This window comes from Cardiocondyla obscurior, linkage group LG24 (assembly GCF_019399895.1).
Source record: "Cardiocondyla obscurior isolate alpha-2009 linkage group LG24, Cobs3.1, whole genome shotgun sequence".
NCBI lineage: Eukaryota > Metazoa > Arthropoda > Insecta > Hymenoptera > Formicidae > Cardiocondyla > Cardiocondyla obscurior.
Window position 1 is genome coordinate 1,353,439 of NC_091887.1, and position 26,644 is coordinate 1,380,082.

The 26,644-nt window shown below is 38.2% G+C and overlaps 4 protein-coding genes across 6 annotated transcripts in view; 2 read left to right on the forward strand and 2 right to left on the reverse strand.

Moving 5' to 3' along the window:
* Nucleotides 1–2,426: 2,426 nt before the first annotated feature.
* Nucleotides 2,427–3,699, forward strand: LOC139111613 (lysophospholipase-like protein 1). Its single transcript, XM_070672027.1, has 4 exons — nucleotides 2,427–2,588; nucleotides 2,718–2,842; nucleotides 3,042–3,302; nucleotides 3,475–3,699. Exons 1-4 carry the CDS (start codon nucleotides 2,501–2,503, stop codon nucleotides 3,697–3,699), a joined length of 699 nt encoding a protein of 232 aa, XP_070528128.1. The 5' UTR covers nucleotides 2,427–2,500.
* A 1,186-nt stretch (nucleotides 3,700–4,885) lies between these two features.
* Nucleotides 4,886–12,398, forward strand: LOC139111609 (uncharacterized). Of its 3 annotated transcripts, none has more exons than XM_070672022.1 (8): nucleotides 4,886–5,610; nucleotides 5,803–5,912; nucleotides 6,011–6,315; nucleotides 6,622–6,927; nucleotides 7,236–7,647; nucleotides 8,418–8,762; nucleotides 8,833–9,067; nucleotides 9,126–12,398. In XM_070672022.1, the coding sequence occupies exons 5-8, from the start codon at nucleotides 7,572–7,574 to the stop codon at nucleotides 9,928–9,930; spliced, it is 1,461 nt and encodes a 486-aa protein (XP_070528123.1). In that variant the 5' UTR covers nucleotides 4,886–5,610; nucleotides 5,803–5,912; nucleotides 6,011–6,315; nucleotides 6,622–6,927; nucleotides 7,236–7,571; the 3' UTR covers nucleotides 9,931–12,398. The 3 variants fall into 3 exon arrangements, with proteins under 3 accessions (XP_070528123.1, XP_070528122.1, XP_070528124.1); XM_070672021.1 differs by having other exon boundaries at nucleotides 4,886–5,206; XM_070672023.1 differs by having other exon boundaries at nucleotides 4,886–5,206; nucleotides 6,073–6,315.
* On the reverse strand, nucleotides 12,012–13,844 carry LOC139111612 (RRP15-like protein). Its single transcript, XM_070672025.1, has 4 exons — nucleotides 13,691–13,844; nucleotides 12,834–13,305; nucleotides 12,554–12,773; nucleotides 12,012–12,304 (listed from the first exon to the last, which is right to left on the reverse strand). Coding segments are annotated over exons 1-4 (822 nt in total). The 5' UTR covers nucleotides 13,692–13,844; the 3' UTR covers nucleotides 12,012–12,175.
* Nucleotides 13,845–20,453: 6,609 nt separating this feature from the next.
* Nucleotides 20,454–26,644, reverse strand: part of LOC139111615 (zinc finger protein rotund) — a 105,212-nt gene continuing 99,021 nt past the window's right edge. Inside the window, exon 6 of the mRNA XM_070672029.1 lies at nucleotides 20,454–25,529. Within this exon, the coding sequence (XP_070528130.1) occupies nucleotides 24,378–25,529 (1,152 nt within the window). The 3' untranslated portion in view covers nucleotides 20,454–24,377. The remainder of the gene's footprint in view (nucleotides 25,530–26,644) is intronic.

The following is a 26,644-nucleotide window of genomic DNA, read 5'->3' on the forward strand; positions in this document are numbered from 1 at the left end:
CGCGTCGCGATTCGCCGCTAAAAATGTTGGCGCCTGTATACGAAACGCTCTCGATCGAACTGGTTTCGAGCGGAGCCTCGGATAAACCGGAAATCTTGCGGGATAGCTCGCAGACATTTGTCTAACGTGGTCACGCAATTTGTCTCCTAATGGCAACCCGGAAATCCCGTACGCTTCGCCGAAGTAAACTAACTGCAATTTCTAATCCAGCTATACCGGAGAGCCGATGTTTTAAATCGACCGCGATAAATCACTCCATACCGATTTTCCTCCGAGTCGTATAACCACATTGCGGTTCCACGATGGCAAATACATGCCGGGTGTTCTACGGCAATGGTCTCCGAAGGAACTACGAAGGAATTTAATCACGATATTGTAGAAAGATAAAATAAACGCCGCGTGTATTTATGCGCAGCGTTTGCGTGCTGCTCGTCCGATCGACGATTTGATCTACGCGTCGTGGCGCTAAAAAGTGAGAGACTTCTTACGCTCTTTCGCGAGGATGTTAAACCTTTTCTTTTCTTTTCTCGGTATTGTGATATCTAAGTGCGGCCAATAATGTTAACAACTACGGCGAAATCGACGTCGATAAACCCGAAGACGTAAATAAGCTGAATGTTAAAAAGACCGAGGACCGAGATCGGATCGAGAGGCCGCGGTTAGCGTCGGGAATCACTGGCGTCACGGGAATAAATGACGTCATCGGAAACAGGTGACAAGTACCGTGAGCGAGTGACGTCAAAAGCAGAGCGGACATCGAACCTCGGACCGGCGGCGTTTGCGCAGACCGTGCATACGTGGGAACGGGAGACGCACGTACGTAATGTTCGCACGAACGGACGCGATGGTACAGGCGTGAGATTAAACGACGGGCAAAGCGAGGGTGGTGTCATCGCGGCAAAATACGCGGCGTGTCACTTCGGTTACGTCCGGGGATCGGGGAGAGATACGGTAAGAATCGTCTCGGGCACGACTCGCGGCACCGCGACCGTCACGACGCCCGATCTCGGCCTCTGAAAAATGTCATGACTTACCGGCGCCGCAGAATTCTCCGTCGCACCTCGGGTCAGCTACCTGCGCCAGAGAGGTCCTCGCCAGCCGATGGCCCGCTCGTCGAAATGCACGTACACTCACAACACCGCACTCGGTTTCGCGAATACGGCCGCGGCCATTTTAACAGCAGAACGGCGGAATCGTGCGTAGGCGTATTGGTATAGCCGGTATCGAAGTTGCATCCCGACGCATCGAACATCCTGCCGCCATCTCGCGTCACCGGCCACGAAATTACGCACGAGTTCCCGCAACTATTTCTTCGACCGGTCGACGAGTGAAGTTAATTAAAAAAAAAAATTTTAAAAAAAGAAAATTAATCCGCGCACTAATGATACTATCGCTGGAACACTTGTCAAATCCCTCGCAGCTGATTGAGGCCCTGAAGATGATTATCGTTGAACATCAGACACATCCGGTAATTGCTGACGCCGGATGGGTAAGATAACGTCGATTAAGAGTTCCGTTGCCATAAGTCCTCTTGCTATTAGTCCTGTTACCATTCGTCCTGTTACCATTGGTCCTGTTACCATTCATCTTTTTCTGCACGTCGAGTGAGTCTTGAATCTTCCTTCGAGAGGGCGACAGGGTGGCACCAATTTTGAATTCCGGCGCTAAACCGCGACGACTGGACGGATCCAGAAATGCAGCACTTGACGAAACTGTCCGATTATCGTCTCCGAATGAATACATCGGGTGCCAAGGCAAAAATATATTAAAATATATTCACGGCGAGACGCGATCGCGATTATGGTCGGCGGGTATTCGGCAGGCTCGACCGCGTAATGGAATTAGCAGGTTAATCGTCCGAGAAATATCATTTTGAAGTGTCCACTCGATGAAAATATTGTTTGTTCGTTAAAATATCGTCTTTTTTCCCTATGTATCACGATACGCGACGTAGTGCTCGCGAGATATCTGACGATAACGTACCTCGGTTGCTCCTCGGCGAGAGAAGCCGGGTCGCCGGCTCCGGAACATCGTCTCCGGAGTCATCGGCTGAATCGATGCACCCGCGACCTTTTACTCGTCACGATAATCCGATTTTCCATACATGGACTGACTTTCGAGCGATATTTTCCGGCGAAAAAGCAAATTAATATACGGACGGACCGGGAAGGCACCGGCGGATCGCCTTCGACCGTTGGGGAACTGAGGACTGAAGATTATTCAAGATGGCTGTTGAAGCCGCTTCGAGAATCGAAGCCTCGATACTTGCAACTCTCGCAGATGAGGCCATCTTGACCAATTACGTCTTTGGAATCGTGTGCTACTCCGTTTGCACCTTTTACCACTATAACTGCAACTGGCTGCATTTTTTGCTGTTTGTCGGCGAGAAATTGATGCGTCAGTAAGTATTTTTTTCTTTTCGTAACTTATTTTTGTGTATTTATAGATTTATACTTTAGCGAGTAATAAGTAATTAATAATGAACTGATTGTTTTGAGAGATGGCAGCGATTGCGAGAATCTCACAGGCGAATATTATACAAGCCACAAGGAATCATACCGCTACCGTATTTTTCTTTCATGGCTCTGGTAAAGTTACACAGTCTTATTAAGTATACAGTTATATAATCCTTTCCAATTGTTTAAAAAAAAAATAAAATGTAAATATACTGTGTTAATTGGTAACTTCATGTGCATTTACATATATACATTTTGTAGGTGGTACTGGAGAAGATTTAAAGGCATGGGTTAACATTCTTAACAGAGAAAAATTACAGTTTCCACATATTAAACTACTTTATCCTAGTGCACCCAGCCAGCCTTACACACCTATCAATGGAATGGTATAGTATTATAATTATAATTCCGTCTAAAAAGTTTGTGACAATGCCTTTTATGCAGATATATGTACATAAGTCATATAAAAATATTCCAAAGTCTTTGAAACAAGTATTAATAATCAATTAAATCAAGGAATTAAATTCTATGTTTTTAATTCTAATGTTTTAACAAGCAAAGTTTTATTAAATTTCTTTTTTATAGAAGCAAAATGTATGGTTTGATCGCATAGCAATATCTAATCAAGCTCCAGAACATGTAGAATCAGTTAATTCCATGTGCCAAAATATATCAGAGTTAATTGATAAAGAAGTAGCTAGTGGAATTCCATTGAACAGAATAATTGTGGGTGGATTTTCAATGGGTGGTTGCCTTGCCTTGCACTTAGCATATCGATATCAAAGTGCCTTAGCTGGTTGTTTTGTTATGTCTTCTTTTTTAAATAAAAATTCTGTGATTTATCAGGTAGGTATATTTGTTAAATATAACAAAATATAAAATACCTCACGATTAGAACATATTCTTCCTTAAAAAGAGAATTATATAATCTTTTTATTTTATTTATACAAAATTTTATAAACTTAACGTGTTAAGAACAATTAATATTTCATTATTTATTAATTAATTTTAATTGCAGCATTTGAAAACGAAACCAGAAGATAATAAGGTACCACTTGTTCAATATCATGGCACAATAGACACTTTAGTTCCTATTGAATGGGGAGAAGAAAGCTTTAAAAATTTGAAGGATCTTGGAGTGAATGTAAAATTCACGCCAGTGCAAAATATTGAACATGAATTGAGCCGTGAAGAGATTCAGAGTTGGAAAAAATGGCTCCTTGATATTGTTCCAGACAAGTAATATATAATTATTGAAAATATTAAAATTTTAATTAATCTACAATAATCAAGGCAGTAAAATAACGTACAAAATATTGTATTTGTATATTTGTTATATAATAATACAACGAATCAAGTTTTAACAAGCCTTAATTATTGAAGAAATAATAATATATTTTTAAAAAAAGTCCTGACTTCCACATGACAAGATAAATGCTATTCATTATGTCAAATTGTTATATGATGTACTATGCATGTCATGAATAATTCTAATTTATAGAATCGATTAAGGAATTCTAGCCTTCAAAATATTTATATCTTATTGTATCTCATTAATTTCTTTTGTTTTTTAACATAAAGTTAATTTTTTTTCGAAGTATATTTAAAAAATTATTTAGGAATTATTATAATTTTTAAGCGTTAATAAATTTAAAAGTTAAAAAAATAATTAGCGAATTTAAAATTTAAAGATATATTTATTTATTGGCAAAAATAATTAAAGTTTATATTAGATAATCTAGATAATTGTGCAAAAATTTTCAGATATTTGGTTTCTACATTTGCGATTACATTTATTATTAAATTTCGAATTTATTATTAGTAAAACCGACAATTTAAATAAAATCAATACCATTCTTCACTTGACCTGCTTTTTACGTGAACGAATGTCCAGTCGCGTTTATCACAAGCACAGTGTTTTATTTGAATAGATTTTTTTTTCGATTTCTACATTATTATTAAATTTCTTAAATTAATTTTTTTCTAACGTAATTAACATAATATTTTATTACTTAGACTTTTAATTTAGATTCTCAAATATATGTACATACGATTATTTTATATGAATAAGTTTTATTTTTGAATCGTTTCTTATTTTTCCCAGCAAATAAAGTTTGCTATATTTAAATATAAGAAACGTTTACATTTGCTTAATAATCATTTAATAATTAAAATGTAACACGCCAAATTTTAATATTTAACAGCAGATTTTTTTCATATGCATATTGATTGATATCTTAAGTGTATGAAAGGACATCAGTTTTTAATTTACTTGTATTAATCTAAAAAAGAAAACAAATAATAATGAATAAACTATAGTAATCGACAACATATCGAGACAGTAGAAATGTTGCTAATTTTGCTTATGAGAGAAATAAAAAATGTGCATCCTTGACTTCTTCGCTTTTCAGTATAAGGCGATGAGGGGAGAAAGATGAAATCGCGTCGACGAGTCCACGAACGACATATGCGCAGTGAAACGAATAGGGTGAACTGCGTCGGGATTGCTGCACCCCCTCGCAAGGCTGCGTAGGGTGGTAGGTGGCCCTGCTGGCCTGGCGTCGCTCTCACCACCGACGTCGCGTCGTGACACCGACGTTCATGTTTCGTCGTGCTATCGACTCGCGAAAGGGATGTCAAACGCTTGTTATCAATCGTGACACGAAAGCACATCTCGCTACGTATGTCCGAAGAATCGATGTCCAACGACAAGGAACTTGCGGAAACGAACGTAAACGAGGACCGAATCGGTGCGTTTCTCAAGCTAAGAATATTACTGTAAGGAGAAATCTTTAAAAAGAGAGAAGACATGATATATATACATAGATATACGTATATACGTACATACATACATGTCCATATATAAACATAAACGGGGTGGAAGCGTATTATAAAACGTGGAATCAATATTCGCGATTATAAGTTCTGCAGGGTGAACGTGAACCATAACATTTCATGAGGAGAAGGGAGCGTGGATGCTTGTGAACGTGCAAATAAAGTGATTATGTGGTGGATGTAGTTTAAACGTGTCGCCAAGGGGTGAATCTGGGTCATCGTGAATGGATTTTTTAACAAGCAAAACTAAATAGGATTTTACAGCAAAGAAAACGGATAAAAGTTTTTTTTTTTAGAACGAATGCGGTATATTATACGAGTATGTTGAAATTGCATTTAGGTCACTGCAGGGTGCTTTTGTCGAGAAACGACGTATGAAATAACTTCGGACATTTAAAGAACTTTATTACGCCCCGAATACAGATAAATCCCCTTTGAAAATAATATTAATTTAAAAAATGCGTTGTAGAAAAACACTATGTATTAATTAAGAATTTATTAATGGTTGCAGTTATATTTACACGTAATGACATAAGTTACCACGTTATCGCGTTATAATTATAACGTATTAATGGCGCGGAATAATCAGCAGAGAAATTAATGCAGGAAAAATTAAATAAGGTATGTACGATATTTTTGTACATGATGTACATTTTGTACGCTATGATATTTATATCGAAAAAGAAAATTTTCTGTATAATTTTTTTATTTTATTTTAGATTCGAGAACGCGATAACGAATAGTATCGGCAGTAAATAATATAGCATGTATTAATCCGCAGTCGATGACGTCAAGAAACGCAAGACATGTAGATTGTTTGATGTAAAGAGGTAGGGCAACGAAAGTAGTTACAACGAAATTTCCCAAAGGACGAGAAACGCATTTCCCTAAAGAAAAGAGACGTCGGCAGCGTAATTACAGAGATAAAAAGTGTGAAATAGATTTTTGTGACGAATATATTAAAGCCGTCTCAACTAATTTGAATCAGATACACGCTTCATTTATTTTTCAAGAAATGAATAATGTAAGTCAAACTCTTTATTGATTTTTTTAGAAGATTGAAACGAGTTCTATAATTTTTCTTTTTTATATTTTTAACGTTTATTTTATAAGTTAATTTAAGTATAGTTATATTTTAAAAAATGATAAAGAGCACAATACGATCAATCGTATGTTGTTAAAAAAATTCTTTTGCAAATTTTTTTCAATTTTTATTACAAAAAATTTGTTCATGCTTATGTGGAAATTTTCTTTTTGAAAAAGAAGGGAATTTCTGAGCCTATCATATCGATTTTTCACTTGAAAGACTTTAAACTATCTCGACAAATAGGGCGGACACCTAAGAGGCGGCTGAAGGGATAAATCAAGATAAATCTCGGAGCAAGAGGGAAGGAGAGGTGAAACGTTTCAAGGGGTTGCAGTACATCGAGTGTAGGGTTGATAAGAAGAGGCAAAAGAGTCGAAAGAGAGGTCCGGACGAGTGGCGTTCCTCTCGATTGAGAAATAGAGATATCGCCAAAGAACCGAGTTGATACACGCAAAGTGGGGACGTAGTGAAAATGGGTCAAGAGTGTCTCGGCAATGGTAGCGTGGCAGCTTCTACTTAATGTCTTGTGTTAAATTATACAAGAAATCGGTACGTGTGCTATATTGAATGCTGTTAATCAAACCCGGTCTTTTTTGACAAGTAAATTACAAATCGTGACAGTGTTGTTAATGCGACATTAGTGAATGAAATTAAGTGTACCATATTATGCCAAATTTAAATCGCGCAACTTTCGCGATTTGAAAAACTAAGGCAAAACAATAAGTGCGTTTATCGCAAATTAATTCCTTATCGCAATTAAATTCCTGAATTAAATATGTTGATGAATAACTATTTTTATTAATTGATGTAATACAAGATAACTGACGATTTATTAATTAAACTAATTTAAATTTCAGCTTACCAAGTGGTGGCAAATAATAAAATTTTAATTTTGTAATTAAAAAGTTTGAAGAAAATGCAACGACACCGAAGAACTAGTTGACTTGTGTGATTTAATAAATACGAAGATTACAAATACAACGAGATCACAACGAGAAATACTGCAAGCTTGATGCATTCAGTAGTACATCGCATAAAAATGCATTGCTTATCACGGCAAAAGCGCATCCGATTATCGTTCACGTGCTGAAATCCGCGAGTCAATGTGATTGTGCTGTCGTCATTGCTTCTCTCGGGGAGACGTAACCGTCTCCTCTCAGGTTGACGAATTCAACGAAGTTTCAATCATTTTTATGGTCTACGGACAGAGTCACAGAGCCACAGAGTCAGCCACGGGGATTACTTGGCTCCACAACATCACCTCTCAAGGTAAAATATTTTTGCGTTTATTTCATTTCATGTAGTTAAATAATTATATTTTAATCATTTCTTTTTTTACATATACATATATTTATTAATAAATTTTACTTTATAGATTTTACTGTAATTTATTACATTATATAACAATTTAATAACGATATGTTGAATATAAGGAATATGTAAAATAATACTACTGTTATAAATTCTAATGTTAACAAACTAATTTAATAACTGTCATCATGTCATAACTGAATAATAATACAGTTACATATCGTTTATTCCAATTGTAAATTATAAGATTGATCAATTTCGTATCAAGTTGTGTCGATGTTTCTTAACGTTATCTTTAATTACACAAAATTGAGCATGGAGATTAGGTAATGCTGTAAAACTTTACACGCGAACGCGCATAAAGATTGATCGACTGTGTCCGATACTTGCCCTACTCTCTCGGAGTCTATGTAACATAATACGATGATCGTATAAAGCTTTACTTTCACCATCGTTAAAGGGAAGAACTATGAAATTCTGTCTGTTAGCTAAAAGAGAGAGTTCACGCACGTAAAACGGTTTTGTTTGCCACGTTAACGTTATGTAATATTCATCATTATTCATCTGGTATACAGCAAATAGAAAGTGATTTAAATTTGAAATTTTAGTATATAATTATAAGTCGAGAATAATTATGCAGGTTTTTTTAAAAAGCATTGATATATAAGTTTAATTATTCATCAATAATAAAATATATTTATTATTAAAGGCGACTATTTAATTTGCAGGTGAAATGAGCAACAATGGTGGATTCGCCGTCGGCCTCGGCGTTGCTGGGGTCGCCGGTGGACCGACCCTCGCGGCTGCTCAACAAGGTCAAGGAGTGGCCGCCCTTATGGTAATGCTCGCCGTTCTTTGCTTTATTTTCGCGTATTGCTGTTGGGGTGCGCCTTTCTGTCGATCTCTATGCAGACGGCATTGTTGCTGTCGCTTAGAAGATCCAGATCCGGATCCACGGTTCGGCGGTAGCGATCAAGCCATGGTGGCGACGCCGACTATCATCCTCCTACCACACGGCAGGATGCTTGTCGTCGATGGCACAATTTTCACTCAGTTCCAAACTGATCCTTCAGGTATAATTAAAAATTCTTTGTTGAATTTACTTGGAACATAGAACATAAGTTAACACAATATTTTTGGTAGGCTTAGACTTGGTGGAACTGGGTGATAGCGTGTTGCGCGCTCAGAGAAATCCGCGAAGCGTTAATCGTCATCAATTACAAAGTAGTCAAGGAAGTATCTTGGAAATGGATGCTGAAACACCTAGCAAGGATAGTTTAGGCTCTGTTGGATGTTTCCCGCCACCTACTTATGAGAGTATTTATGGCAAGGAAGAAGGTGACATGCCTCCTTCTTATTCCGACATACTTTTACACAGGTAATTTTTATATAAATTAAAAAATTAGAGATTATTTTTAATTTCATTCAATTTGCAGATTTGCCAATCTACCGCATGATATGCATGGTTATTGTCGCGACGGCAAGGAGGAGATCGAGATGCAGAGTTTAGATAGTTGTCCGCATATCATTGGTAATCCTTTGAATTCAATGCCAGGATATCACCCTTACGCGACAGTGACGAGTCTGTCTAGTTTACAAAACTATCCTCGGCGGAACGTTTCGCGCAATCCGTCCATTATCAGCAACCCTCTGGACAATTTTTACGTGGACAACGAGCTCAGTCTCTATCGTCTCAGTCGGGAGACGATTCCACGGGTTTCCAGCAACGACGCAAACCTCGAAACCTTTCGTACGTTTCACGACGAAATGTCGTTTCGAGTTCCGCTCGACGAAAATGATAATCATCGACACGCAGGCCGCAACAATCATCAGGTTGTCGGTAACGAGCTGATGAATACGAGAAATCGAGCCCGCAGCGCTTCCAGATTGAGCCAGGATAGTCGTAGGAGCTCGTTGAATCGCGATGGAGACCAACAGGTTTTTGTTAGGCTACCTGATCCTGAAGAAATCGAGGTTGTACGAGATAGACACGTCGACGAGAATCGCCGACTTTCACGAACGTTCCGTGAGGATCAAAGCGTTAGGAATCTGCATGTAGATTCTCAATTTCAAGACGCAGTTAACTGCAACGTCGTTAATGACGATCCTAGATATTTTGCAAGGAACAGGCGACTTGAGAATGAAAACGAGAATCAAGACGAAGTTGAAGGAATTCAATATCCTGATGAGGAAGCTGGTAATTTTGGCGCGTTAGCCGATATTCGTGAGAGCAGAGTGTAATTTAAACTTTTAATTATGCATTCGCATTTTTTTAACAATTACTGGAATGAGTATCATCAAATTTAATTTTTTTTTAAATTAATATTAACCCAATTTGTTTAATTTCATCGAAAATAACTGGTTTATATTCTTTATATTACGCAAATGTGATGAATGTTATATTACATCTCTCACGATAAATAAAGAAAGTCGCGTAGAAATAGCAAAAAAAATTTCTACGGTATATATATATATACATATATAGTTTCTATTATATTCACAAAATTAAAAATATATCCAAGATTAAAAATTAGGAAAATTGAGTCGAAAATTATAAAGATAAATATTACATTGTGCAGAAAATATGAGATGTTATATTGTATATGTATAAAATCTATGATGCACCACAGTTTTTCTGATATCACTCTCATGGTGGTGGAACTTAGTGATATCGGGAAAACCGTGGGATATCCTGTATATGCATATATTTATATGTGACAATATAATTGTACATACGTGACAGTAAACAGTACACGGAGAGGCAGATATGGGATTTGCCGACGGTGATTAACGTACGACACTATCGTATTGTGCGTCAATTCTCGCACGAAACCCATAGTTAATATACCGCGAAACGCCAGCCGCTGAAAACCACCGAAAACAAAGGGAGAGAACAGTTCCACTACTTTCTCCCTGTTTTCTCGATCACCACCCTTTAGACCCGGCCCAGGAAATTGGATAACGATTTTTTCAACAGAATCTTAAATTACGTACGACCAGAAAGGTTTAAAAAGAATGAGAGAAAAAAAATAATAGTTAAATAGTTTTTATTGTTTCATAAAATAACATAAAGTTCGCCGATTATGCAATAAGTTATTAATTATTACTTTTCTTCCTGACAAGAAGAAACATCGATCAAGAAAAAGATTAGTGAATGTAAATGTGAGTGATTTATGTGATTTGAGTGATTTATACAAGAAAATTATGTTTAAATGTAACAAAGAGATCATAGCAAAGTTATTTCAGTCCGTCCAGGCTTTAACAAGCACACTTAAGTTTCACGAGCATCACGAACAGCAATTAATTTATGGTTAGCGATTCTCTTCTCCTTGATATTTTATAAATGAGTTAAGCAGATGTTATGACCATTAAACTGTTGTTACTATTAAAGAAGTAGTATACTTCTTACATTATAAAATATATTCTCTCTTCTATCTATTGGACACATCGAACAATTTTAGTATTTGTGAAAAGTAATGAATTAACAGTAAATTTAGAGTAACTAAAACAAATGATAAGGAATGTCGTATCGTATATAATAGAGGTTTCAGGAACCAAAGATCTGCATTGAAATTGAATAATCAGATATAGCAAAGTATCAAAATGTTAAATCGTACCAAACATAATTCAGAAAAGAATATAACGGTTGGCTTTAGATACACTTCTTACATTCACATATACGTGTAAAATAATTATCGAAAAAATTAAAGTACAACACGTTATCACTGTGTCGTGTATCATAAGGAAAACAAAACACTGACAGAGCAGTACTGAGAAAATTAACATTCCGCGTGAAGCATATATAATACTGTGTGCCTTCCTAGTTTTTAGATTGCTAAATGAATAACATAGACAACGGTAATTTTTTTTTTTTAATAGTTGATTATTTCGACCAAGCTCTTTTTTTTTTTTTTATTTCTTTATTTCGAATTTAATTCTAATAACACGATGAGAAGCTACTTACTTTGTAAGATATAATATTATTCTATAAAATGAATATTCCCTCAAATACAAACAATATCAATAAATTATTAAACAATCTATCAGTATAAATTGTTTCTCTTCATGAGAAACACAACTAGAGTTTTACTGTACATATATATATTGTTATATTTAATTTTAATGAATACAAAATAATTAAAAAAAAAAAAAATTGGAAGGCTAAGCCAATTATAGCACAAATAAATTTATAATTTATTTTAAATTCATAATTCAAAGATGACGCGCAGCGTAAAAATCAACTCGTACTTATATAGATCTCATGTCATGTATGCCTTGGTTTTATGAAATTAATTAGAAAATTAAAGATTACGAACAAGATCTGACGTGTATATTAATCTGTTTCGAGAATTTATATTTCATTTACAAGTTACAATATTTACATGTTTATTCAAAAAAATATCAATGCAGTTAACTATGTACACAATCGATATCGATATTTTTATGATTAATTACAGAAAGTGTCATATAAAAACAGACCTCATTTTTAATCCATATCGCTGTCCATGTCCTCAGGAGCTGAAGAATCTTCTTCTTCTACATTTTTCTTGTCCCAGTCTTTCAATTTAGCTCCCATGACAAAGTCATCTCGAAGGACACTCCACATTTTGTGATCCTTAAATACAAACGTGTTTTTATTGTTATACACAATTATATATTGCAATGTAAAACAGAATGTACCAATATTAATAAACACAATTATATATGGCCTTGATAAATGCATAAAAATATTTAACACGGATAAATAATAATTCAAAAAAAGATAAAAGTCTACATAGCATTTTCTGATATTACCAAATTTAATACAAAAGATATTAAATATCTCAATTTTTAATAAAATTTTATAAAATAATTCTCTACTAACTCCATCTTCATTATTTGTTTGTTCAGCAGGCCTCTCAGATTTGACTCCATTATCAATTGGTATACTTTTACTGCCTCCCATTAGAACATCAAGGAATGCATTTTTATCAATACTTTTAAATACTTGTTCACGTTTTCTTTCTAATGGTCCTGCCTGTGATAATCTGCTTTTAATCTCCATTTGCTGTTGTCTTACTGCATTAAACAGTTGCACCACACCTCTATAAAACAATTTAAAAGATTAACAAACAAAAGGTAAAACATTTATCAATGTAACTTACTTTGTAGCTATCTTTTGCAGCATTCTTTCATACTCTCGATCTGTAATTGATGGTTTCACTCTGATACCAATTTTCTTTGGTAGTTTTCTCGATTTAATTGTTCCAGTATTTAATAAAGTACTTGTTTTGTCAACTGCTTCTTCTGATTCTGTTTTAATTTCTTCTTTGATTTCATCAATTGCTAAAGAAATATCTTCTTTTGTCTCTTTTATTTTTACATCACACAATTTCTTAGCCTTGGCTAGTACAAGAGATTTTTTTCTCTTTGGCCTAGTTGTTTTTAAAATTTTTTGCATAGCATCAGCCCAGCCTGCATTTGAAGTAGATCCAGCATCATATGATGCCTCATCAATGTTATCCTCTGCTTCTGAGCCATCTGATTCTTTTTCTTCATAGTTGTCACTGTCATCCTCATTATCATTTTGTACCAATGCTGTACCTGCATTATCTATTTCATTTACTTTTGGTTGCACTGCAATGAGATATAAATTAAATTAAAAATTAAAATAATTTTCATAATATAAAGCAATAATAATATGATAAGAATGATTTATGCCTTTACCAGAGTCAATTTTTAATTTATATCTCTTAAATTCTAAACATATACTATGTATCTCTTTCATTTATCATCAAGCCTTATAAAATTGTTAAAAAGTTCGAAACCAACGCGTTAAATAATAGTTTCTTATTAAAATATAACTTAAAAAATTGCCAACAAAAATTACATTCATCCCTCAGTCTGATCTAACCTCTTATGTTCTCCAATCAATTTTCTAATCAAGCCAGAGGCATACATGAGCTGAGATTTAAAGATTCATGCGTTACATTTATTAAAATAATTTTATATAATTACTTACTTGTACTTGTATAAACGTACGATTACTTTAGCAAGTTTCAATGTTTAAGCAACATAACCACGTGTATAACTTCTTCTTTGGTTAGATGGCAAGCCGACCCGACGAAATGAACAGGCGCGATACAGCCAAAACGTATATAACGCGTATTAATTTCGGAGTGCCATTTGCTTCTTGTACGCATGCGTCTCAGGCTTGCTAGTTACTCGCGAGTCTCCGCACAAGATGGCGGCGCCAGCACATCCAGGCAAGGCTGACTCTCAGCGGCGTGCTTCAGAACTACCTGCGGTTCGCGAATTAGAAGTCCCGAGTGCGCGCGTTAAACTTTACCGCGCCTCATTTACGTGACAAAGTGCCGAGAACAATAATCAAGCGTTCAGCGAAACGACGTCCGCCGTGCAGAGGTAAAGGATCGCGTCCTTGGGAGAAGGGAGGACACGTGGCTCGCACAAGTATCATATTTCTTTACGATTCTTGCTGGCTCGCGTCGTTGGCGGTCTCTCGCAGCGAGTATGGCGTCATTACCGCGACGAACGGCCCGGCATTCGAAAACGCGATTAGGATCGCTCGCTTTCGTGCGAATCGATAACCCGCGTTAGGAATTCATTCCCGTTTATAATTTCGCGTGCCGAGGGAAACGAGAAAACGCTCGTGCGGATTCGACGGTGTGCGCGATCGGGTCGGATGGGTGGAAGGACTTCACGGAAAAAGACCGCGGCGAAACGGCGCGCCGGTGCAGCGCTGAGATTACGACGATGTTCGAGACGAGCCGGAGGACTGACTATTCGTTGCTACGGATGGACAAGCCGACGCCGGTAGCGTTATTTTATCGTCAAAGTGATAAGTGCAGTGCTCCGTGTGCCCCAGCCCCGACGTCGACCTGCCGGATTTGCGTCTCGTCTCGATCGTCGCAGCCCAAGGAACCGCAACGACGCCTCGCCTCGGACGCTCTCTCATCGAAATTAAGACGTAAGTTCTGTTATATTTGTTAAAAAGGACGAACAATTAGTGTGTTTCGATGTTTGTGGGGCGGGCGTATCCGTGTCCTTGTATGGCTGTATGTATGGATGTGTGTGTACTTGCGTTGCTTTACAGAGCTGTGCGCGGGACGTAGATTCTCGAGAAGACTGGTCGTGAAATCTTTCGAATCGTCGGTTCTGACGACTAATTATATCTAGACATTCCGGACATTTCTACGAGGGACGAGGGGGTGTTGCAGCACTCTCTCTCTTTCTCTCTTTTTTTTTCTCTCTCTCTCTCTTTCTCTCTCTTTCTCTTTTTCTCTCTCGACCTCGTTAGTATTACAAAGTAACAGGTAAAATTCTCGCACGCGTAACGCATCGTCGACGTATAGATCGGGATCAACGATTTACAAAACTGAGCGAAACGTTTCGACAATCATCCAACATTTCCTCTCGTTAGTCGCGTGTTCCTCGATTTCCACTTCGACCGCACTTAAATATCTAACGAAATATTGTTTAATTGCCGTGTCGGTTCTCGGGTCTTTATTTACAGGTCGATCGTAACCCCGACACGTCGACACCATGAAAGTTAAAAGTTAGACGAACGCTTTTGCGACGCCAAACGCGCGACAAAAATCTATCTCTTTCCCTCTCGTTCTCGAGCGCAGAATCGCGAAGCGTTTCTTAAAGCTAGTCGCGAGCATCTTTCCGTCTTTCACGTTTATTCGTTCGACGGATCGGCACAAAAATCGCACGTCGCGATACGCATCCTTTTCTCCCGTCACGGTTTGCACAAGACACCGTATCTGCTATCGATCTTCTTGCGATTAATTTAATTATCCCTCGGAATTGGAGCGCTGCACGACGCTACTCTTGTCAAGTATTGAAAATAGATACGCGAAGCTAAAACGTAACTCCGACGCGCGGCACATCGCGAAATACTTTTTGGCAAAACGTGCCAAATCTGCCGGCACTCGAAACAAAAGCCAATTATCGATCGCTGCGGTATCAATAATGCGGCATCAATAATGAATGAATGAAACACGCTTTGTAGAATTTTTTTAATTTTCGCGTTCCAAGTTCGCTCCATGCGTCAACAATTCAATGCGTCTTTTCGGATTAAAACATGTTTTAAATTTCTTTTCTTATAAAAAAAAAATAAAAAAGCGAGGAAAGAAAGAAAAAACTAAATTCGGCCGTCAATCGTGAGATACGAAAAAGTATCAAATGCGAGATGCGAAAGCTGCGACCGTGCGACCTTCGTGTTGAAAATAAAACGAGCTTTCGTCACGTTTATACATCACGCACGTATTGCTCGCGCTAAGGATTTTATAAATGCGAAACTTTCGCGAAACTTTTCCAGGAGAGACGGAGGGAAAAAAAAAAAATAAAATGTACACGGGACATTTTGTTTGCGTCCAAGAGATTTCGACCACTGCTACATCGCTGCCGCGGATAGCGATCGGATCGCTTAACTCTTTTCCGGGGCGGAAGACTCTTAAATAATACGCGTCGCTCGTGTCCGAGCGACGATCGTTGCTCGAATTAATCGTCTTAACTGCGAGATCCCGCGAAAAATCCCAATCCGCCGCTCTCGAAGAGTTAAACGGTGCTCGCGTGCGCGGTGTATGGATTTAAATCGAAATATATTGTACGACAAACGCGTATTTGGACGTGACGAAATACGGAAAATCATCGCTTATGTCGATTTCCTTTCAATTACGTCGCGTGCGGATTGTTCCAGTTTTTCTGGCAATATTCGTTGAAAATGTTGTTATCTTTCCCGGTCAATCTGTACTATTTTTTTTTTCCTCTTCCTACTTTTCTCTTTCTCTTCGAAAGTACGCGCGATACTGTCCTTGTTTAATTTTAAGTACAGAAAAAAAAAATGCAGTTGAAAGAACCGGAGTCCGCTTCGTAACGACGAGAAGTACAGCGAAAACCGATAGTCGCGTCCCCTTTTTACCCGTTGCGATCTGAAAATTGCGGGTTTATCGAAAATATTTTCATCAGTGTTCCATTACACTTGTGCGTCCACCAGTAGGATAAAAGCCCGTATTCTAGAGGCACATTTAGCGTCGCAAACGCGGTCGTCCGGTTCTCGTATCTCTTTTTATGTTTTTTTTTTCTCTCTCTTTCTCATACACCCACACATACACACACACTACACGCGCACGTGTGCACAGTTAAAAATGTATATCCATCTTGAGCAGATTGGATAAACGACGCAACGGACGGTCGTGTTCGCGCCTAAATCTGCGACGAAAGTACGAGCCGAATTCACGCGAGACGTTAACAAAACTTATTAGCTCGCCGATAAACAGATTTTCCATTTTCCGTCTGTCTCTCTATTTTATTTTTCCTTTTTTTTTTCCTCCCCCTTTATTTCGCAAAGAGATTCACGACAACATATATCGTTCCACTCATATCTTCGGACACGTCGCGCAAAACTTATTTCGCAAAGCCGCTTGTTTCGTAACTTTATTCGCTCGCGATTTCAAGTCACCACGCTCGTGCCTCCTTCACAATTTCGCGGAATGCCTCACGCGGTTATTTTCGCACAATTCGCCATCGAAATCAGGCGCGAACGAGCGGGAGGGAAAAAGAGTCCGCACCGAAATTAATTGATAAGGAGTATCGAGAAATATTGGGATCAGGGCGCGGGATGATTGCTTAGTTAATTGGTGACCGGGTTAGCTAGCTGTTCCGCCCGGCGATTCGCGATTTTACAGACACAAAAATGCGTTTACGCTAATTATTATTCTTCCGCCCTTATTTTCGTTCATCCGCGATCGTTCGAAGTTCCGTCGTCGTCTTTCGTCGTCGTCGCAGTCGCAGTGTGGTCGCCCGGCTCCGTGCGTATATTTTTTTTACGAAACATTTAGTTTATACATGTATGTATGTATATATATATATATTTTTTATACATATATCTTTACAAACAGGAAACGATCAGACGATAGGACCCGCGATCGCGCGGCCCGAGAACACCGAGCATTACCTCACATAAAGTCGCGAGAGCGACTGGACAGAGCTTTGCCTCTCATTTGTTTCTTATCGAACAATAAAATGTCCCTTTCGTACACCTTACGCGCTACTTATGCAACCGAAAAATCGTGGATACCTATTTCTTTTTTTTTTTTTTTCTTTTTATCTTTAAGGAGACACCAGGTGTATGTACAGTTCCCGCACAATTGCATTTAATTGCGTTTAAGGATGCACTTTTTTGTAAAATACAGTAATATTCATCTTAGCTCTCCCTCGCTCTCTCTCTCTCTCTCTCTCTTTCTCGCTCTCGCTCTTTCTCTCCCTCTCTCTGTCTCTTTCTTTCTTTCTCTCTCGCTCACTTTCTCTCTCTTTCTCTCACTCTCTTTCTCACATAATAGTATATACTTCTTAAAGGTTTCTCTTCATATTTCTCTCTCTCATCTTTTCTTCCGCAGAATTATACAATAAAATATCACAGTTCTGTTCGTACCACGCAATAATTAATATATTGGTTTTTTTTTATTTTTTTTTTATTTTTTTTTCTTATGTCGCTTATGTGCGTCCTCTCGCTCTCTCGTTATTTTTCTTTCTCTCGCAGCAGCATACGCTCTTACGTGCACGCACATGCGTTCTTATCAATTGCCTTTCTCGTTACACGCATTTCTTTTCTTTTTTTTTTTTCTTTTTTTTTTCCTAGGAATGCGTTGTAACACACAGAGATGTGATACGCGCGCACACATGCATTCACACACGCATAAGTAAATATATATATGCACGTAGACGTGTGCATGTATATATTTGTTTATTTGTTTCTTCGCTTTTCCTCTCGACGACTAATGGTTACGCAAGGTATGCTGGTTGTAGAAACATTCATTTACAACTTGTATACTTGAAGTAGATAGTAATAATAACTATTACCGAAAGAGAACGATATATAAAGAGTGAGGTTCGCGAAGCCTTTTTTTCCCCGAAGATGGTATTAATCCGGTGGATCTCGTTGCCGTTAAAGTCCGCGTACAGGCGCGTTTAATTAAAAGAATATACAATTATGTAAGTACAGTTTTCTCGATCCTGCTACGAGATCATAGTATACAGTCTCTATCTTATATATGCTCTTATTAAATCATTCTAATAATGCAAATGTGTGTCCTCGCTACGCAATTTGTCCCGAAGAGAGAATGTCGATATTTCCCCGTTTTACACCTAGACACGGCGATCGACGCGGACTGTAAATTATTGCTTGGTATGCGAAAATTTTATTTGCGTTAAACGATCGACATCCGCTCGTCGACGTCATCCGTTAACCCTATCGTTTCCCGTGTCGAAAGACTTCGTGTGTGTGCGCCCCCCTTCCCCTCCCGTGCTTCCTAAGTATTGCTAAAAAGAGTGTATTAATCTTTCCCCCCCCCTCCCCAACCCTTCCCCTTATTTGCGTCACCCGAAATCGTTGTTCATTCGAAGGAACTGATCGCGCGCGAGTAGCAAAGAACAGCTTCGTCAACCGGTACGTCCCCGTGCATATCTCGAGCCTCGCATCGCTTATCTTTCGTCCTCGAAGGAGCCCCTCCCACCCCCATCCCCCCCCCGTTACTTTTATCATTCTCCCTCGAAAACACTTTTCGCATCGTAGGATAGATGAGAAATTTAGCATTTAACATCTTCAATTCGTCACAACGCATGATTTCCCCTGCTTCTGTACGTGTACACGACGAAAGAATAATTGGACGGCATCTGGTCCGCGAAATGTTCGCACGACGCGTCGGAATCGCGTGCGCTCGAGTGTCTCGCGAAATTTATAGTAATCGAATGTAAGAAACGAGAGACAGAGGGGATTGCGACAGAGAATCAGTGAAGGATAAAAGGATCCGAGCACCGTGGAACGGAAACGAAACGGCGCGCTGCCGAGGAGAGAATAGCGTCAAAGAAGGAAGGGGGAAGGGGGGGGTTAGGAGGGAAATGAGTTTCTCTAATCCTTTGATCAACAAAGAAGCGACAAGTTACAGACGAAAAAATATATAGCGCGAAGACTGCTTTTATTTTCAAGTTTAAAAAGAAAAAAAAAAGAAAGAAAGAAACATTTGTATTTTTGTTGCAATTTTTAATATCGCATCTTAAAACAAATAGATTATTTTAATTAATAAAAAGAAAGTTCACAAAAAACACGCGCTAAAATCGTGATTAAAAATAAAAACCATTTTCTGAAGATTCCTTGGATTCTTCTCGCGTAATTCATGCTTCATAATCCGTAACTACGCGCGAGCGTGTATGAATAAATATGTGAGAAAAAAAATGAGAACAGTAGTCCATTTTTTGAAGTAATATATTTAACAATGATAGTTTCAAAAGAGAGGTATTAACAATTCTTGCACTCGTTTCGTTTTAAATATGTCACCAATAATCGCATTCTTTGAGTAAAAAATAATGTATTGCAATGAAATTGTTACAAAAAAAAGACCATATATACGTGTTTGTGTATTTACGGATTAGTGCAGATTAAATTGAGAAACGCGAAAGACACCTTATTCTAACGCGCATTCCAATCTTTATGAAGACATTAATGCACGCTAACAAGAAATTTTCTTGTTCCGTGACATTTAACGTTCTTTGTGAACCGTCAATCTACAAATATAGTAAATAAATCTTTAAAAAATTAACAATTACCGATGAAAAGTATATAGAATTATGTCCTAAAACCAATAGATGAAAGGAAGGATCGCTGTGTGATAAAAGAGAAGGTAGGTTAAAAGAAACTTGTCTTTTCGTTAAAAAGAAAAAAAACAAAGAAAAAGAACAACGAAAAATAAAATAATTCAGCATCACATATATCGGGAAACTCTCCTTTGCCTTTATTTTAACACGTGACAGTTTATTAAACGAAATAATAATAATAATAATATTAATAATAAAATATTAATAATAATAATAATATAATCCATGAAACTAAGGATAGGCAGAAGAAATCACATTTAAAGCGCGGGGTTGGAGTCTCTTATCTTGCATCTATCCCTTGTTTTTATGCGAAACTATCTTATTTCATTTTCTATCAATCGTAGTCAACAAAATGGATATCTGTCTATCCTTTTCTCTGCATTTCAATCGATTATATATATATATTTGTTTTTTCATCTCGTTGCCAACTTGTCGGGATGTATGCGCATTCGAGGTTTCTTAATAATCGCGCGCGTATGCATGATTATATAAGTTTGCCTGTTCCTTTTTCTTTTGTGTCTTTTTTTTTGTACATTTTTATCCTATTTTCGCGTTGACTTGATTCGGAATATCCAAAGATAGCGGGTCGCATACCGTATTGCAAAGGAGACTGCTACGCGCAGCAAGAAAGTAGATCTACTTCGAACGTTTCATCTATATGCTTTACCCCTCGCCCCTACTCTCGTTCATTGTCCTATCATTTTCTTAATAACAACGTAATAGTTTTAAACAACTTGAGCATAGGTAAAGCGCGGACGTGATCTCCACGAGGTTCCCTGTCGTCGGATGAAAGCGCCGATTTTCTCGGCGCAAGTAAAAAGAAAGGAAAAAAAAAATAAAAGAAAAAAAAAAAAGAGAAAAAAAAAGAAATACCCCCGGAAATAAATTAGCACCGCTGACGCCGTCCACCTCGTCGTAAATCGTACGCCGACGGTGGCAGATATAAAAGCGACATTAGTGACAATGAGATTAAAAATGCAAAACTTAACGATCAGGCCTCCCCGTGTCCTTTGCGAATAACGTAACTCGATTTGAACGATTGGTCACCCGGGAAACTCGCAGGAGAGCGCGCCTAACGCCGTTAACAACAAATTATCTACAATGGTCGCATATACATGTTCATCTTTCTCCCTTACTCTTTCTTTCCCTACCACTTGCTCCTTATTTTTTTTTCTTTTCTTTTTCTTCTTCTTCACGCGCACACGCATACGCACGCAACAGATTATACATAAGATTACTTAGATCTTAGGAAAGGTACTTAGAATATCTTCATTATTAGAGTCTGTTTTTTTTTTCTTTACCTTACACACCTACTAAATATCGATCAAAATATTAATCAATTTATAATAATAATAATAATATTAATAATTAAAGAGCAATAGTAATAATAATGCAAATAAAAATAATATAATAGAATAATAATGACCGAGATGACAATAATGATGCTGATAAAGATGGTGACGCTCGTGATGATGATAATAATAATTATTTCTTTATTCATGTTTTTTTTTGTATATATATATGTATATACATATATTAATATATTAATTAATATATGAATATACTTTTTCATTTATATAGCACCTATTTACAAAGAGGTCTCCGTGCGGCTCTCTTACAGTATGTGCGTGATACTTTTATATTTATATGTATATATATATGCGTATATATACATATACATATATATACTTTTCATAAAAATATATATACATATATATATATCGTGTCCGTATATACTTCTAGACGAGATTCTCGTGTATTTTTATTTATATGCCAGTCTTCGCGTTATTTTATAACGTTCTTCTCGTCGTTATGTCTCCGTTACTACTGGCGCTTTCGCATAATTTTGCAAATGTTTTTTTTTTCTTTTTTCTTTTTTCTTTTTCGACAACGCGAAAAATATACTTTTCGCCCACTTTATAACATCGGCCTATCCGTTTTCTTCCGCATACGTCAAGACGTAAATTGTTCGCATGAGCTTTGTCGTACACGTGCCTAAAACTTGATTCTTTTTTATCGCATACTCCGGATATTTTCTCAGTATACTCGTCACCGTAACAATAATGTACTTTGTAAATTGTGACAAAGTATTCAAAAGTAATTAAAACTTAGCGGCCATAACGCGCGTTACGGAACATTTATTTTTAACAAACTCGCATTTTAGCTAAATTGCAAAGTTATATTTTCATACTATAATTATAGTGTGGCTTTTTGCGTAATCTAGTACTTTGCGGGGTATATACGAAAAAAAATAAGGAATGTAAAAAGGAGAGAGAAATGAATGAAATGAAAAGAATAAAAGAACTTAAAAAAAAAAAATTAAAAAAAAGAAGAGAAAAAAAAAACAGAAAGAAGAAGAATAAAATCGCATTTATTACAATAATCAACAAAAATAAAGTATGACTTACTGTGAAAGTAAGAATGTTAATTAATAAACGTATAATGTTTTAAACTGTGGTAATAAAAAAATAATTCCAGTTGAAATTTTGATCGCACACAATGATCTGATAAGAAATAGAATAAAGTCGAGAAATGCAGCAAGGGAGTGTGTCAAAAATTAATGAGGTCAAGGAACTTATAATTTAGTAGAACGAAATTCATTAAAAAAATTGTTTTATCCTAATTCATCGTAAAAAAATATAAGTCATTAGTTATTTAAACAGAAAATAAATCCGATCTTTGCAACGAAAATCTTTTATGATGAGCTGAAGAGGAAACCAGTTCGCAGTTTATCGTCAGCACATCGTATACTTTCTAGCATTATGAAAGTATATCGTCTACCATTCGAATACAAGTTAATCCATGATCGTGCTCCACTTTATCATTCAAATGTCAGCTTTAAACGACCGATGTCAGATCATGTGGATTATATCGCAATGAATGCGTATTGATGGAACTTTCTAACACGTAATTGGCACGCATGATTATTGGCGAGGATTAGCACGCTGAAAAGCGTGGAGAATCTGAAATAGTTGGGCAAATCGATTGTATCTTCGACCAACGCAGAGATTAGATTTTTAGTGGAGGAAAAGCAACAAAACAGTTCTTGATGATCGTGATCACCGATCGTATCAATCATCAGTAATTAGACCAGTATGTAAAAACGTAGTCTTCGAGGAAACTACGTCTCGTCAGTCTTATTATATCAAGGAATGTAAATCAAGGTTTCCAACGCGACCGCACTGTAACATAACATAGATACGTGTGAATTAAACCACGATATTTAACTAATTAAATATCGGAAATATTATAAAAAAAAAAAGTAAACATTTTAAATGTGTTTTCAATTTCGACAGCGATTGAAACATTTAAATATAATTCATAGAAAAAATTAGCAAAAAGAAATCAATCGTTTAAATCAAATTAATCGTTCAATTCGAAAGTTTTCAACTTCGGTATAACAGTTACAATGATCAATTGAAATATTAATTGACGTCTAATGAAACAATTTTATCAAAAATAAATCTGTGTACTTTTCTTGCATATAATAACGGATTATTAAGTTTGATCAAGATATACATATACGACGTATAAGAAGTGTAAGAACACATTGAATTGTTACACATATACGAATCAAATCATAGATAAAATAAAAAAGATAAAAAAAAAAAAGGGAGATTAGGGAGAGCGTGATAATTTTCTACGCGTTGTCGAAAACGCGGCGAAAAATTTTTCGATTCTTCAAGCATACACCGACGTATTTTCATCTCGTATTTCTTATCCGTTTCTCGGCGATAATTTCCACACTGCACGCATTAATCTATAAGATCACGACAAGACCCTGTCCTTCTTGCATACATACCTGTTTATGCGTATAATACCGAAGCAAAGGAGGGGCGTTGCTTACGAGAGAGACTTGCATACACCAATGTGGTGAATAAATTAGACGGGTAAAGAGATCACGGAGAAGAAAACGATCGAGTGCGATGAAGAGCGTCATGACGTGCCACGCAGCAAGCAGAAGAAAAAGGATAGAGGGAGCGAAGACGGAGAACGCACGAATGTTTTCCGAGGTTAATCTTCAAAGATCATTACTGCTTCTCCTTAAGACCGCCCAATAGCGCGTGACTCTCCATCGTGGCACTAAGATTGCTGAGATTGCTCAGATTCCCCAAATTCCCGAGGTTGCCTAGATTGCCAAGGTTTGGCTGGTGAGCGTAGTTCCTAATCTGATGAAGACTGATCAGCTGATTCGGAAAGGACGTCGCGTTCTGATTGCTGGTAGTACCGGGCGTTACGCCGGACGACGAGGACGTCGGCGAGGATTTCTGCGTCGTGTTGAACGCCTCGTAGAGGTACGGCCGCGACGCCGGGTGATGGCTACCAGGGTAGTGCAGGTGATTCAGCGGGTTCAGCGGATGTTGCATCGAGGAGATCGAGTTGATCGAGATCGACGATATTGGCGTGAAGGCCGAGCTGCTGTTGGGATGATGATTCGCTCCCGGTTGAGGCGTCTGCTGCCTCGAGTCGTTCTCTATAGATTCGCCGGCGCGATGTCCGTGCCCCGGTAGTAACATCTCCGGATTCTGATTCTGATGGTACTCCGCGTGATGATGCGGCAACCTCTCGTGCAGGTCGCCGATCACCGTGTCAGGGCTGACCTTGGGCCAGTAATGGTCCTGGTGGTGGGCGGTCATCGCGTGTATCGACGGCCTGAGACCCGTGCCGATGATCGGTGGTCTCTTGTCCGTTCTCTCCGCGTGCTTCTGCATATGCTTCGCCAGATAGGTCTCCTGGGTGTAACTCTTACCGCAGTACTGGCAGATGTGCGTCTTCAGGTGCTTCGACTCCTTGTGTTTCGGTATGTGCTCGAGCAAACTCGGCTCGTCGGAGAAGCACTTGTAGCAGGAGTTACACTTATACGGCTTGTCGGTCTGGTGGCATCGAGAATGGCTCTGCAGGTTGCTCAATTGGCTGAACGCCTTCGTGCAGCCAGGATGCCGGCACTTGTACGGCTTATCGCCGGTGTGCGTGCGGATGTGCTGCTGTAGGTGGCTCAGCTGGGTGAACTTCCGTTGACAAATCTCACAACGGTACGGCTTGATGCCCAGGTGGATCCTCGTATGTTGGGACAGGTACGAGGAATTGGCGAACGCCTTGGAGCACTGCGTGCACTTGTACGGCTTTGCCTCGCGCATATGAATCTGCGTGTGAAGCTGCAGATCCGCCTTGCTACCGAATATCTGCAAAAGAAAGAATAAAAAAAATACTTCCATATTAAAAAGAAAAATAGAACAAAAAGAGTAAAAAAAAAAATATATATATATATAATACGCTACGATTAAACGAGTCGTAATCGATCTCAGAAGCTCGCGGCGATCTATCGGCGGAAACTTTACGCTTCCTTATTTAAAATGCAAATTAATAACTTCCTGCGTGCACGTGACACATCGCGCACGGAACGGGAGCGCACCTCGCGATTGCGCTCGTTTCGCATATTTCACAACAATATGTAGTAAAAAAAACAATACAACGAGGGAGGTAAAAAGAGAGATCGGTCGAAAACGATCTCGCCAAGTGACATTCGCTTTCCTCTCGTTTTCAGCGCTAACCGGACACGTCGCGCGCCAGTATATTTATAAATAAATAAATAAACGTAAAAAAAAAAAAAGAGGAGCACTGCCACGGTAGCTCGAGCGTACGTAGCGAGACGGGGAGAGGCTGACCTTGTCTATCACGGCCTAGCCTCGGGGCATATCCGACCGACTGGCTTCGGGTACCGCATAGAGAAAGAGAGAGAGAGAGAGAGAGAGCTCCCTCTCCTCCACCTTGTATTCTAGTATCCTCGCTTTCTCCTTCCTTCGTCTTGCCGCTTCACTTTGTCTTCCTCTTTTATCCCCCCGCTCGTCTTCGTCACAATCGCCGGTTCCTCGCGCGGCAGTTTCTAATTCCTTTCATCTCGTCTGACTTTACGTTCTTCGCTCAGCGCTCCCCGCGACGGCGTTAAACAGAGCGATCGTCAATTACTAAGATCCATCCCGCCCAAGAGATTTCCACGGGAAAATACTCGCCGTCGACGCCGCCAAATCTCGCGACGCAGATCGAACGTGTACGTTTATTCGACGCGCGTTAATCGAGCGCGAACGAGAGAATTCGCCGTCGCGTAATTATTATTACATTTATGCGCCTTGCATATAATATTTTTTATTCAACGCCGCGCGATTTCGCAGCCGGGACCGTGCACTTTAATTCTAAATTGCGCCTGTGATCAACGGAGACGGTAATAACTGCCGATATTTTCCGGCTTTGTTCGCGAGTGGACGACTAATTAATCCAACGTGACGTGGCACGGACACAT